The sequence below is a fragment of the Gracilinanus agilis genome, chromosome 4, assembly GCF_016433145.1.
Source record: "Gracilinanus agilis isolate LMUSP501 chromosome 4, AgileGrace, whole genome shotgun sequence".
Lineage (NCBI taxonomy): Eukaryota > Metazoa > Chordata > Mammalia > Didelphimorphia > Didelphidae > Gracilinanus > Gracilinanus agilis.
The window spans coordinates 276375605-276387893 of NC_058133.1; the positions used below are offsets into that span (position 1 = coordinate 276375605).

A 12289-nucleotide genomic window follows, 5' to 3' on the forward strand; every position below is an offset into this window, starting at 1 on the left:
GAATGGGTGAATGACTTGAATATAAAGAGGGAAACTATAAATAAGTTAAGTGAACACAGAATAGTATACTTGTCAGATCTGTGGGAAAGGAAAGATTTTAAAACCAAGCAAGAGTTAGAGAAAATTACAAAATGTAAAATAAATGGTTTTGATTATATTAAACTAAAAAGCTTTTGTACAAACAAAAACAATGCAGCCAAAATCAGAAGGGAAACAACAAATTGGGAAAAAATCTTTATAACAAAAAACTCTGACAGGGGAATTACTCAAATATACAAGGAGTTAAATCAATTGTATAAAAAAATCAAGCCAAGGGGCAGCTGGGTAGCTCAGTGGATTGAGAGCCAGGCCCAGAGATGGAAGGTCCTAGGTTCAAATCCGGCCTTAGACACTTCCCAGCTGTGTGACCCTGGGCAAGTCACTTGACCCCCATTGCCCACCCTTACCACTCTTCCACCTAGCAATACACAGAAGTTAAGGGTTAAAAAAAAAAAAATCAAGCCATTCCCCAATTGATAAATGGGCAAGAGACATGAATAGGCAATTTTCAGATAAAGAAATCAAAAGTATCAATAAGCACATGAGAAAATGTTCTAAATCTCTAATAATTAGAGAAATGCAAATCAAAACAACTCTGAGGTATCACCTCACACCTAGCAGATTGGCTAAAATGAAAGAAGGGGAGAGTAATGAATGCTGGAGGGGATGTGGCAAAATTGGGACATTAATGCATTGCTGGTGGAGTTGTGAACTGATTCAACCATTCTGGATGGCAATTTGGAACTATGCTCAAAGGGCTATAAAAGAATGCCTGCCCTTTGATCCAGCCATACCATTGTTGGGTTTGTACCCCAAAGAGATCATAGATAAACAGATTTGTATAAAAATATTTATAGCCGCGCTTTTTGTGGTGGCAAAAAACTGGAAAATGAGGGTATGTCCTTCAATTGGGGAATGGCTGAACAAATTGTGGTATCTGCTGGTGATGGAATACTATTGTGCTCAAAGGAATAATAAACTGGAGGAATTCCATGTGAACTGGAAAGACCTCCAGGAATTGATGCAGAGCGAAAGGAGCAGAGCCAGAAGAACATTGTACACAGAGGCTGATACACTATGGTAAAATAGAATGTAATGGACTTCTATACTAGCAGCAATGCAAGATCCAGGACAATTCTGAGGGATTTATGGAAAAGAACGCTACCCACATTCAGAGGAAGAACTGCAGGAGTGGAAACACAGAAGAAAAGCAGCTGCTTGAACACATGGGTTGAGGCAGACATGATTGGGGATTTTGATTCGAAACTACCACATCAATGCAATGATCAACAATTTGGAAATAGGTCTTGATCAATGACACATGTTAAAACCAGAGGAAATGCGCATCGGCCAGGGATGGGGGGAGGGCGAGGGGTGAAGGGGAAAGTAGGAGCATGAATCATGTAACCATGTTAACTTTACTAAAAAATGAATATTAATAAATGTTTAAAAAAATTAAGGTTGGACTAAATGTAAAAGAATATGGTTGCTGAAATTAATATATATCAAGTCAAATAACTTTATTTAGCAGCTTTATTTACAAAATAGAGAGAGAAAGTAGAGAAATAAGAAAGAGGGTAGAGAAGGTATCTATCCTATTGCACTAGATAATTACTCCAGCTCTTTTTGAACCAGGCAGGACTCATTAACCCTCCACTAGAGACTGTTTAGCCAGAGGACCTGGTGATGAATAACTACATGGCCTCCTCTGGCAATTAGTTTCTCCAGAAGCCAGGAAAGGAGTCATTCTTTTCACTCACCCACGTGGTAGTCCAAAGGGAAGATCCAAAAGCAGTCTTACCAGAAGCAATCCAAGGTCCCAAGCCAGAGCTCCTCCAAGTTCAAAGGAGAAAGTAAGTTTGGATAGGAAGTTCAGGGTTTTATGATGCTTTTTCCACGTCCCTTCCTGTCCCTCCACTTTACCGGGACCAATTGCCATCCATAACATTGCTTAGGACTGCCTGGGGGGCAATCAGTCTTTTTCTGAGTTGTCATCCACTTTAGCACATGGGTTGTGGACCTCCCCCACTTAGGCATTAAGTAGGGTGTATATGCCTCTGGCGATTAAATTTAAAAGATGGGATTTAAAATCCCATCTTCACAATCCCCCTGTGATCCTATGGTAGACCAGTCTCCCCAATAGATCGTTTAACATAATCAGCTTGTACCTCTAAAAATCTTCTAACTACAAGTGCATCCAATATTGCACCTCATAAGAGGAAACTACAATAGTTAGAGATAAGAGGGAAATAGAAGAGAGAGAGAGAGCAAAACCAATGTTTGCTAGGTGCATTGATAAAAAGCCAATTAGGGGTCAGTCCCCTTTGGCATAAAAGTTTACATTCAAAATAAAGATGTTCAACCCCCTTCAGTTTAATCGATTACACCCAAAATTCGTTCTGGATTTTCTGATGCAGTGTAGGTTTCTGCAGGCATTTTTCTCTGAACAGTTCATTTTCTGGATTCAAGGAGTTACCAAGCTTCTTTTCCTGAAATTTTTTCTCAAACAAATTTTAAATCTCAGACTTTATGAAAATTATACAGAAAGGAAGCTTATACAATGTTCTCATTATAATTACTTTGATGTTATATCCTGAAAGTTTTCACTTTTCACCAGATTTAAAATGTAGTACTAGATCAATTCTAAGTACAGGACTATAAATCTTATGCATTTATAGCATAAAACAATTTGAGTCATTATGTGTCACATACTGAGTAAGAACTAGAAATTTTATTGTTTTTTTTTAAACCCTTACCTTTTGTCTTAGTATCAATTCTAAAGGCAAAAGAGCAGCAAGCACTAGGCAACCTGGATTAAGTGACTTGCCCAGGGTCACACAGCTAAGAAGTGTCTGAGGTCAGATTTAAACTCGGGTCTTTTCAGTTCCAGGCCTGGTGCTCTATTCATTGTGCTACTTACCTAGCTGCCCCAGAACTGCAAATTGTTACTTTAAAATTAGCCTGAGAACTAATGCATTCTTGGGAAAGCTATGATTTGGTTCACCTATTCTGAAAAGTTATTAAACTCTGTATACCCTTGGATGTTGCTATACCACTACTAGGCCTATATCCCAAAGAGATTTAAAAAAAAAAAAAGGCCCATCTGTACAAAAATATTTATAGCTTCTCTTTTTGTATTAATAGGAGAGAGAGAGAGAGAGAAACTGAGGCCTATACTAGGCTTATACCCTGAGTTGTGTTTTTTTAAAGACCCATATGTACAAAAATATGTATAGCATCTCTTTTTGTAGGAGCACATTACTAGAAATTAAACAGTCCCCATCTATTGGGGAATGGCTCAACAAATTCCAGTATAAGAATGAAAAGAATGGACAATTTAAGAGAAACCTGGGAAGACTTGTATGAAATGATACAGAGTCAAGTGAGTAGAACTAGAACAGTTTACACAATGGCAATAACATAACAAAGAAAAACAAATTTGAACGACTTGAGGACTCTGATCAATTCAAAGACCAGCTATGATTCCAGAGGATTGGCAATGAAAATAGTACCCCCTTTTGTCAGAGAGGTGATGGACGAATAAAGTATACAATATTGAACTGTAAGAATGGGATTTGTGCAAAGGGGGATGGGACAGAAGGAGCCAGAGAAGGAGTGACTGACTGTTGGTGACAGTTGGTGACAGTTGAGACCACAGGGAATTCTGGGAATTTCTCCTGAGGAAGAGGGAGAGGAGAGGAGGTGGACATCTCAGCTTGAATCCAGTCCTGAGGGCTTCCTGAGGATCTTTCATTGGACAATGAAACCCTGATTCCCTGGTCAAAGATTCCATTGCTTCTCACCCAGCAAGACTTCGATAATCTAGTTAGCTAAGTGTTTAGACTCCATTTTGGGAGTGATCTCTTAGGTTCCTTCTCCCATTACCCAACCTTGCTGAGAGAACCTTTCAGGTTTGACTTGTAATTATAGAAAAGGATAGAAATAGGAAATAGAAATAGAAACTGAAGGAGAAGAGGCAAGGGGAGACGCTTAGGAGTGGGAACCCCAAAGGTTCCCATCCGAGTGACGGACCGCATAGAAAGAGAAGAGGGCACCCCAAAATTCCTCTGCCCTTCACCCCTTTCCCCAATCCCTATATTGATATTAATAAAATACATTTATTAATCAGATAGCATTCCAGAGTGCCTGAGAGACGAGAGGGAAGGGAATCACAGCTTGGTCTGGCTGCTTCCATCTTGAAGCCAGACCACCCACTGTGAAGTTGACTGACGTTGGGGGGGATGAGGCTTGCATGAACCCCGCCCTCATTCAGAATAGGATTGGGGTCCCCCATACCTCATGTTAAAGGAAAGCCTTGCCCCCAACTCCTGTGTGGTGGCACGACCATCCAGGTCACCCATTTTCAGGGTGATACCCCCTCGAAATCTCAGAGTGTATATATGGTGGGAGGGGAGAGCTAGAAGAGAGTCTCACCTCATAGACTCTCTCTCTCTCCCCCTCTGGGAAGAGGCTCTGTTAATTATTAGAGTTTTGGCAGAAGCTCTCATTATTCTTACAGAATACAGTCAATGAAGGAATTTGCTTTGCTTGACTATATTTTGTTATAAGGCTCCCCCCCCCCCACTTTCTCCCTCTCAATGAGGGATGACATTGAAGCATAGGAGGGGATAGCCTATTGGGTAAAAAAGAAGGCCACTGAGGCATCTTTTTTTTGAAAAATGGATAAATAAGAATAGAAGGAAAGCCAGACAAACGGGTCATCTCTTTTTTTATACTTAAAGAAGAAATCTGTATATAATAGAGATCTGAGGTTTCATGTGTGTTGTTATTCATTTGATTTAGTTGTGATAGACTCTTTGAACCCCATTTGGGGTTTTCTTGGGCAGAGACACTGCAGTGGTTTTGCCATTTGCTTCTCCATCTCATTTTGCAGATGAAGAATGAGGCAAACAAGGTGAGGTGACTTGCCCAGAGTCACACAGCTAGTAAATGTTTGAGGCTGAATTTGAACTCAGGTTTTCTTGACTCGAGGCTTAACATTCTGTTGTTTTCCACTGAATCATTTAGCTACCCCACAATTTTGATTTATAATCCTCTTTTTCTGTTCGTGAGCGCGCGCATGTGCGTGTGTGTGTGTGTGTGTGTGTGTGTGTGTGTGTGTGTGTGTGTGTAAATAACCAACAATTTTATTTGGTGTTTAAGAACATTTTAAATGATTTTTTAAAAAATTAGCTAGAGAATGAATTGTATAACATAAAATACTTACCTGTGCTAAAGCTCATTGGTGATAAGATAAAATCCTACTTGTGGAAACTGCAAGGTAATCTCTTGCAACTTGTATTGGTCAGATGCTTGCTAAGTTACATAGCCCAGCCCAAGAGTGACATAGGCAGCATAGAGAAAGTCTAGCCCTCAAAAATTTAACTGAATGGTTCCCACAAGGAAGACTTAAAGAATTTTGTTTATTTAAATGGAAGAGAAAGCAAGTGGGTAATCTGGATAAAAATCCTGCTTTACTTTAAAGAATTGTTGTAAAGATATTTAGAGAATATTCCTAAATTTTTGAGTTTTGAGTTCTGAGTTCATGGAGGATAACTACATTGTCTTCCTACAAAGGATTACTAGAGGGAGGATTAAACCGTAATTAGATATCTTTTATCCTTTCTAAAAATACACTAGGGGTACAGCTAGGTAGCACAGTGGATAGAGTACCAGACCTGGAGTTAGGAGGACCTGAGTTCAAATTTGACCTCAGATACTTCCCAACTATATGACCCTGGGCAAGTCACTTAACTCCAATTGCCTAGGCCTTGCTGCTCTCCTGATTTAGATTGGATGCTAAGACAGAAGTTAAGGGTTTAAATATATAAACTGGAAAACGGCTTTATATTCTAGCCAGGAGGATTCAAGTTAAATAGATGGAATTTCTAACTCTTGGTTATTAGAGAATGTAATGAGATAACCTGTTGCTGAACCCTATTTACTAGGAAACTTATAAATATTCATTTATATGAAATGGTAGTCAAGATTTTTTTCTACTTAAGGAGTCCACAATTCTTAATTCTTTGTCATGTATTTCTTGTTATCTGTGTAATAATATATCTTTCTGAGACCCTTTAATAGTGAATTAAAGAAAAGATGTATAGCTATTTAGAGCAATAGAGTTAAAGAGTCCTGAGATCTCTTCAGCCACTTAAAAAGTAAAACTTGAAAAAAATTACAAAATAAAAGAGAAAAAGAAAAAAGAAATTTGACCTTTTTTTTTTTTTCATTGTCTGTTAAGACTATGGGGAAAGGGGGCAGCTGGGTAGCTCAGTGGATTGAGAATCAGGCCTAGAGACAGTTCAAATTTGGCCTCAGACACTTCCCAGCTATGTGACCCTGGGCAAGTCACTTGACCCCCATTGCCTACCCTTACCATTCTTCTACCAAGAAGCCAATACACAGAAGTTAAGGGTTTAAAAAAAAAAAAAAAGACTATAGGGAAAAAAGTCCCCTATAGAACAATGATATATTCATGAATATCCCATTGTTTCCATAGAGCAATTTGCCTTAAGAACTTGTGAAAAAGTACCACCTTGTATCATTTTCTGGATTTCTTTTGTACTCTATAACTTCTTTCCAAATTTGATTTCTAAGTACCCTCTTCCCATCTGAAATAATAATAATAATATTCAAATGCTTTTTTATCTAGTTTTACTGACCTGTGTTTTTTTTTTTAAACCTTTACCTTCCATCTTAGAATCAATACTTAGAATTGGTTTCAAAACCAAAGAGTGGTAAGGACTGGGCAGTTGAGGTTAAGTAACTTGCCCAGGATTACACAGCCAGGAAGTATCTGAGGCCAGATTTGAACCTAGGACAGTGATGGCAAACCTATGCAGAATGTTTTCTGTGGGCACTTGGCTGAGCCTTCCCCACCCCTCCCCACCCCTGCCGAGTTCTTTTCTAGAAAGGCAGAGGGACTTGGTGGAGTTGCTCCCTTCCCCCTCTCCATTGTGCCTGATGACATTTTTCTTATATCACCAACCCCTAATCCAGCAGCCCAAAGGGAGGGCTTCTTCCCTCCCTTGTGTGGGATAAGGGACAGGGGGTGCAGGGTGCATCCAACTTTCAATGAGGTGGAGGGGCAGGGCATGCCATCTCTGGGGGATACTAGCACGCCACTCATTCTGGGGGGTGGGGCGGGCAAGGGGCCCAGCACTCCATCTCTAAAAGGTTCACCATCACTGACCTAGGACCTCCCATCTCCAGGCCTGGCTCTTTATTCACAGAGCCACTTAGCTACCCGTTATTTGAGTGTTTTACTTGTAACCAACTTGTAATTTTCACAAGAATCCAAGTAAGCTTGTGGTATTCATACAGTCTCATTTTATAGTCAAAGAAATGGGCTCAAAAACAACAACAAAAAAAAAAACTTGTTTCAACAGAGCCAGGAAAAGGACCAGCATGGTGTGTGACTGCTGAGGCTCCAGGCCAATAGCCTATGATTTTTATAATTTTCAGGTACCGGGATGCCAGTGTGGAAGTGATGGAGGTGATGTCTCGTTTTGCTGTGATTGAGCGTTCCAGCATCGATGAGGCCTACATAGACCTAACTAGTGCTGTTCAAGAGAGACTGCAAAAGCTGCAAGCTGAGTCTATTACAGCAAACTTGTTAGCAAGCACCTACATCCAGGGTTTTCCCCATGGCACCAGGGTCCTGGAGGGGCCTATTCAAAAAGGTACTTCCATAACATTAAATTAGTTCTGCTTCCTGCCTTTGGGACCTGCTTTCCTCAGTCATGCTACTCTTAGGATTAATCTTACAGGTAAATCTGCATTCATTGAAAAGGAATGAACTTTAAAGAAAATAATTCTTAGAAAAGAGACTCACTTTTCCATTCCAGGCAGAAGGACTTCCAAAATCAGTAGGAAGCCAATTTCTTTTAGACATGCCCGGGCAGACTACTGTTATAAATAAGAAGTGGGCTCTGAGCTTTTCTTTTTCCTTTTTCAAATTGGTTTAGCTTGATGTCATTGTCAAGACATTTATTTTACCTGTTTCTGGGATGAAACACCTGCAATTCATATCTCCATGAGATTTTTGTGAGGATAAAATGGAGAATCTATGTGAAAGTGCTTTGATAAGCTAAAAGCACTAAGACTAATTGTAATTGTAAGTTCTTTTTTTAAGGCAATGTATTAGACTAGGGGAAGCAGTTAGTATAGTGGACAGAATATCAGATGGAGCAGAACAGACTGGTTCAAATTCTACCTCCAAGATTTACAAGCCATGTGATCATTATAAGTCACTTAAAGTGGGGCAACAAGGTGGCTCAGTAGCTTGTGGAAAGTTAATATTTAGCTGAACCCCTTTTAAGCACTTCCAAAACAACCTTTTGATTTTAAAGCAAAAAAACCTTAGGGCTGAAGCTCTGAAATGTAGCTCTCTGGGGCCATGGGTGGAGTCCTCCTTCCTCTTATTTACCATGCTAGATGATGCTGTTTATGTGCTGTGCAGCCATTCTAAACAGTGTGGTTATTCTGGGCGTCCAGAAGACCTGCCTCTTTTCTGAACTGAGGTCTGAGTCTGGCAGTCAAAGAAGCTTGAGAAAGGGACATCATGAATAGCATAAATTGGTTTAGGGGATAGGAAGGAGATCTCTTCCTTTGGAATCATGGACTGGAGAGGTGTGTAGTCTGGCTCTAGGCTGGTGTAGCCACAGCTAAAAGCTAGCCAGCCGCAGATGGCTTGGGCTTTTTCCTCTGGCCTGCTTTTTTATTATTTGATAAATAATTACAAAATTAATAAACGGACTCCAGAGAATTTTAATCATAACAGGATAGAGAGGTAGGCTTGTAGATGGGAGGTTCTGGGTTCAAATCTAGCCGCAGACTTCCTAGCTATGTGATCTTGGGCAAGTCACTTGAGCCCCATTGCCTAATCCTTACTGCTCTTCTGCATTGAAACTGATACTTAGTGTTGATTCTAAGACATAAGGTAAGGGTTATTTTTTTAAAAGTCACTTAGGTGCTCTTAGCTTCATATTTCCTCATAATAATATGATAAGATATAACAACTATCTTTAGTACTTATCTCACAAGGTTGTTTAAGGACTAAATGAATTGCTTTACAAACTTTAAAGTGTTAATGTCTACAACTGTAGGACAAAGTAATAAGTACAAGAAAAACTTGACTGCATTTTATCCTTGATTACAAGGATCCCTAGTCTCGGAAAGTTCCAGTAATAGGACCTTGCATTTTGTATTGAATGTTTTTACATTAGGACTCTGTTATATCCCCCAAAGCTTAGCACTCTGTATCCTAAAGTTTTTCATCCTGGTTAACAAGTCAGAATAGTGTTGTGACTACCCTTCCCTGTTTGATAATGGGCACCATTTTTGTGCTTGCAGAATACTTCTGTAACATTATTTCCATTAAATACTGGATGTTTGTTGTCTAAATTTAGCAAACTGTCTAGACACAATGTGTAGGGAGATAGCCCCTTGAGGGTACTGTTCTGTAAATCCCTACAGAAGCTGTTCTATTGGTCTAAAGCCTACATGTGACCAGGGAACTTCGGCCTGATTTCAGGGCAACCAGTTAAACTGAACAAATATTAAGTGCCTACTAAGTGCTAGGCCCTGAGGATGCAAAGATAAACAACCTGTGTGTAGTTAATTTCTGTACCCTTGAACTATGATTCCCAGCACCTCACTTAAGTGGGGTATCGTAGTTCAAGGGTACAGAAATCAATTACACACTTGCTGCTGGAAGGAAAGACATGTACACAAATAACTATACTTAAAAGGAAAGAGTTGTAAGTGCAAAAAAGATTTCCAGTCACAGTACTTTGAGGGAGAGATAAGATCAACTTCAACTGCCAGGGAGGAGGTGAGGGATATCAGGAAATAGAGAATCTCGGGAAATGCTTCATGAAAGACATAGCATCTAGGCTGGGCCTTCAAGGAAGGGAGAGACTTCAGATAAATGTGGGCTCTTGTTGGGGAAAAGAGGGTCCATTCTAGGCATAAAGGCATGTCATAAGCAAAAGCATGGTGATAGAAGAGAAAGTCTGGTTTGACAGGAACATGCTACATTATATAACAAGATTATATGAGCTAAAGCTAGAAAGGTGAGCTGGAGCCAGATTTTGGAGGACCTTTCTAATGCCAGGATCCCCTGAAGGTTTTTTGAATAGATGAATAACAGAGGTGGCTCAGTGGATAGAACACCAGGCCTGGAAATAGGAGGGTTCTGGGTTCAAATTTGGCCCCAGACACTTCCTAGTTGTGGAACCCTGGGAAAGTCACTTAACCCCAGTTGCCTAGCCCATACTGCTTTTATTCCTTGGAACCAAAACACAGTGTTGAATCTAAGACAAAAAGTGAGGGTTTTAAAAAATAGATGAGATTCTTGGAGGGCTTCCGGGTTAAGATGGCGGCAGAGTAAGAAGCAGCTCTAAACCTCTCCTGACCGAAACACACAAAACTCCTCAAGGGGACATAAAAACAAGTCCAGACGAACGGAGGAACCCCACAACAGGGCACAGCGTGGAAGGTACGTGGAATCGAGACATTTCCAAGCTAAAAAGGGCTCTCACTCAAGCGCGAGCTGAGCAACCGCCCCACCCCCACCCCCTCCACACTCACCTATAGCTCTGAACCCAGCTAAAAAGAAATAGAGCAAGTTTGGGGCACCCATCGAGTCATCAGCAGCTCCGGGACCTGTTCCTGAGAGCAGCAAGACTTAGGACCCCATTAAGTCAAGAACGCACGCGAAATCTGAGCGCGCGCGCGGGAGCGGACGCTGGGAGCGGAGCGCCGGCTGAGCAGAGGCGTGGGTGCCGGCTGAGCAGAGGCGTGGGTGCCGGCTGAGCAGAGGCGTGGGTGCCGGCTGAGCAGAGGCAAACACAACCAGGAACAAAAGCCTAAGTGGGGAACCAGTGCAGACGAGTATACGACTGTGGAAGTAGCTCCCTGAGACTTGTAAAGAAACCTCCTGCAGAGGTTCAAGCAAGGGAATCCACCAGGGGGCTTGACCTTGGAAAAAACTAGAACTCAGTCCTCAGGAGCCAATAGATCTCAGACAGACACTGAAAGCGAGGATAAACCTGAGAAGCTGCTGGGCTAATGATGGCTAACCAGTTACAGGAAATTCAGAAGAGAAAGAATAATAACAAAAAAAAGAAGTCTTTAACACTCGACAGCTTCTACACAGAGAAAATCCAGACAACCGAGCAAACAGAGGAGGAGAACAAACAACCATCCAGACCCTCCCCAAATAAGGAAAACTCCTCACAACCTATGGAAGAGTTCAAATCTGAGATTTTGAGGAAAATGGAAGAGATCTGGCAAGAAAATAACAGCTTAAAAGGTAGAATCTTGCAACTGGAAAGCGAGGCTCAGAAACCAAATGAACTGATAAGCAAATTGAACACAAGAAATGACCAGATTGAAAAGGAATACCAGAAGATTATGGCCGAAAACAAGAAGATTATGGCCGAAAACCAAAAGATTATGGCCGATTACCAGAAGATTATGGCCGAAAATCAATCCCTAAAGGCTAGAATTGAGCAAGTAGAAACTAATGATCTCTCAAGACAACAAGAACAAATAAAACAAAGCCAAAAGACTGAAAAAATAGAAGGAAACATGAAATATCTCAATGAGAGAGTGACAGACCAAGAAAACCGGTCTAGAAGAGACAATTTGAGAATAATTGGTCTTCCAGAAAAACCAGAAATTAATAAAAACCTGGACTCTATACTAACAGAAATAATTCAGCAAAATTGCCCTGAAGTCCTACAACAAGAGGGCAATATAGACATTGAAAGGATTCATAGAACACCTGCGGCATTCGATCAAGAAAGGAAAACACCAAGAAACATCATTGCAAAATTCTAGAGTTTCCAAGCAAAAGAAAAAATCTTACAAGAAGCCAGAAAGAAACAATTCAAATATCAAGGAGCAACAATCAGGATCACACAGGATCTGTCAGCCTCAACACTAAAAGACCGCAAGGCGTGGAATACAATATTCAGAAAGGCAAGAGAGCTGGGCCTGCAACCACGGATCAACTACCCATCAAAATTGACTATATATTTCCAAGGGAAAGTATGGGCATTCAACAAAATTGAAGAATTCCAGGTATTTGCACAGAAAAGACCGGGGCTAAATGGAAAGTTTGATATCCAACCACAAAAATCGAGAGAAACCTGAAAAGGTAAATAAGATACAGAGGGGAAAGAAAGAAAACTTATAATTTTTAAATTTGCCTTTTTAAGGGCCTCAGTGAGATCTAATT

The 12289-nt window shown here is 40.5% G+C and overlaps 1 protein-coding gene across 1 annotated transcript in view; it reads left to right on the forward strand.

Moving 5' to 3' along the window:
• POLH (DNA polymerase eta) overlaps window positions 1–12289 on the forward strand; it is a 42020-nt gene that overhangs the window by 8191 nt on the left and 21540 nt on the right. The window contains exon 3 of the mRNA XM_044674697.1: window positions 7507–7724. Coding sequence (XP_044530632.1) covers window positions 7507–7724 — 218 coding nt within the window. The remainder of the gene's footprint in view (window positions 1–7506; window positions 7725–12289) is intronic.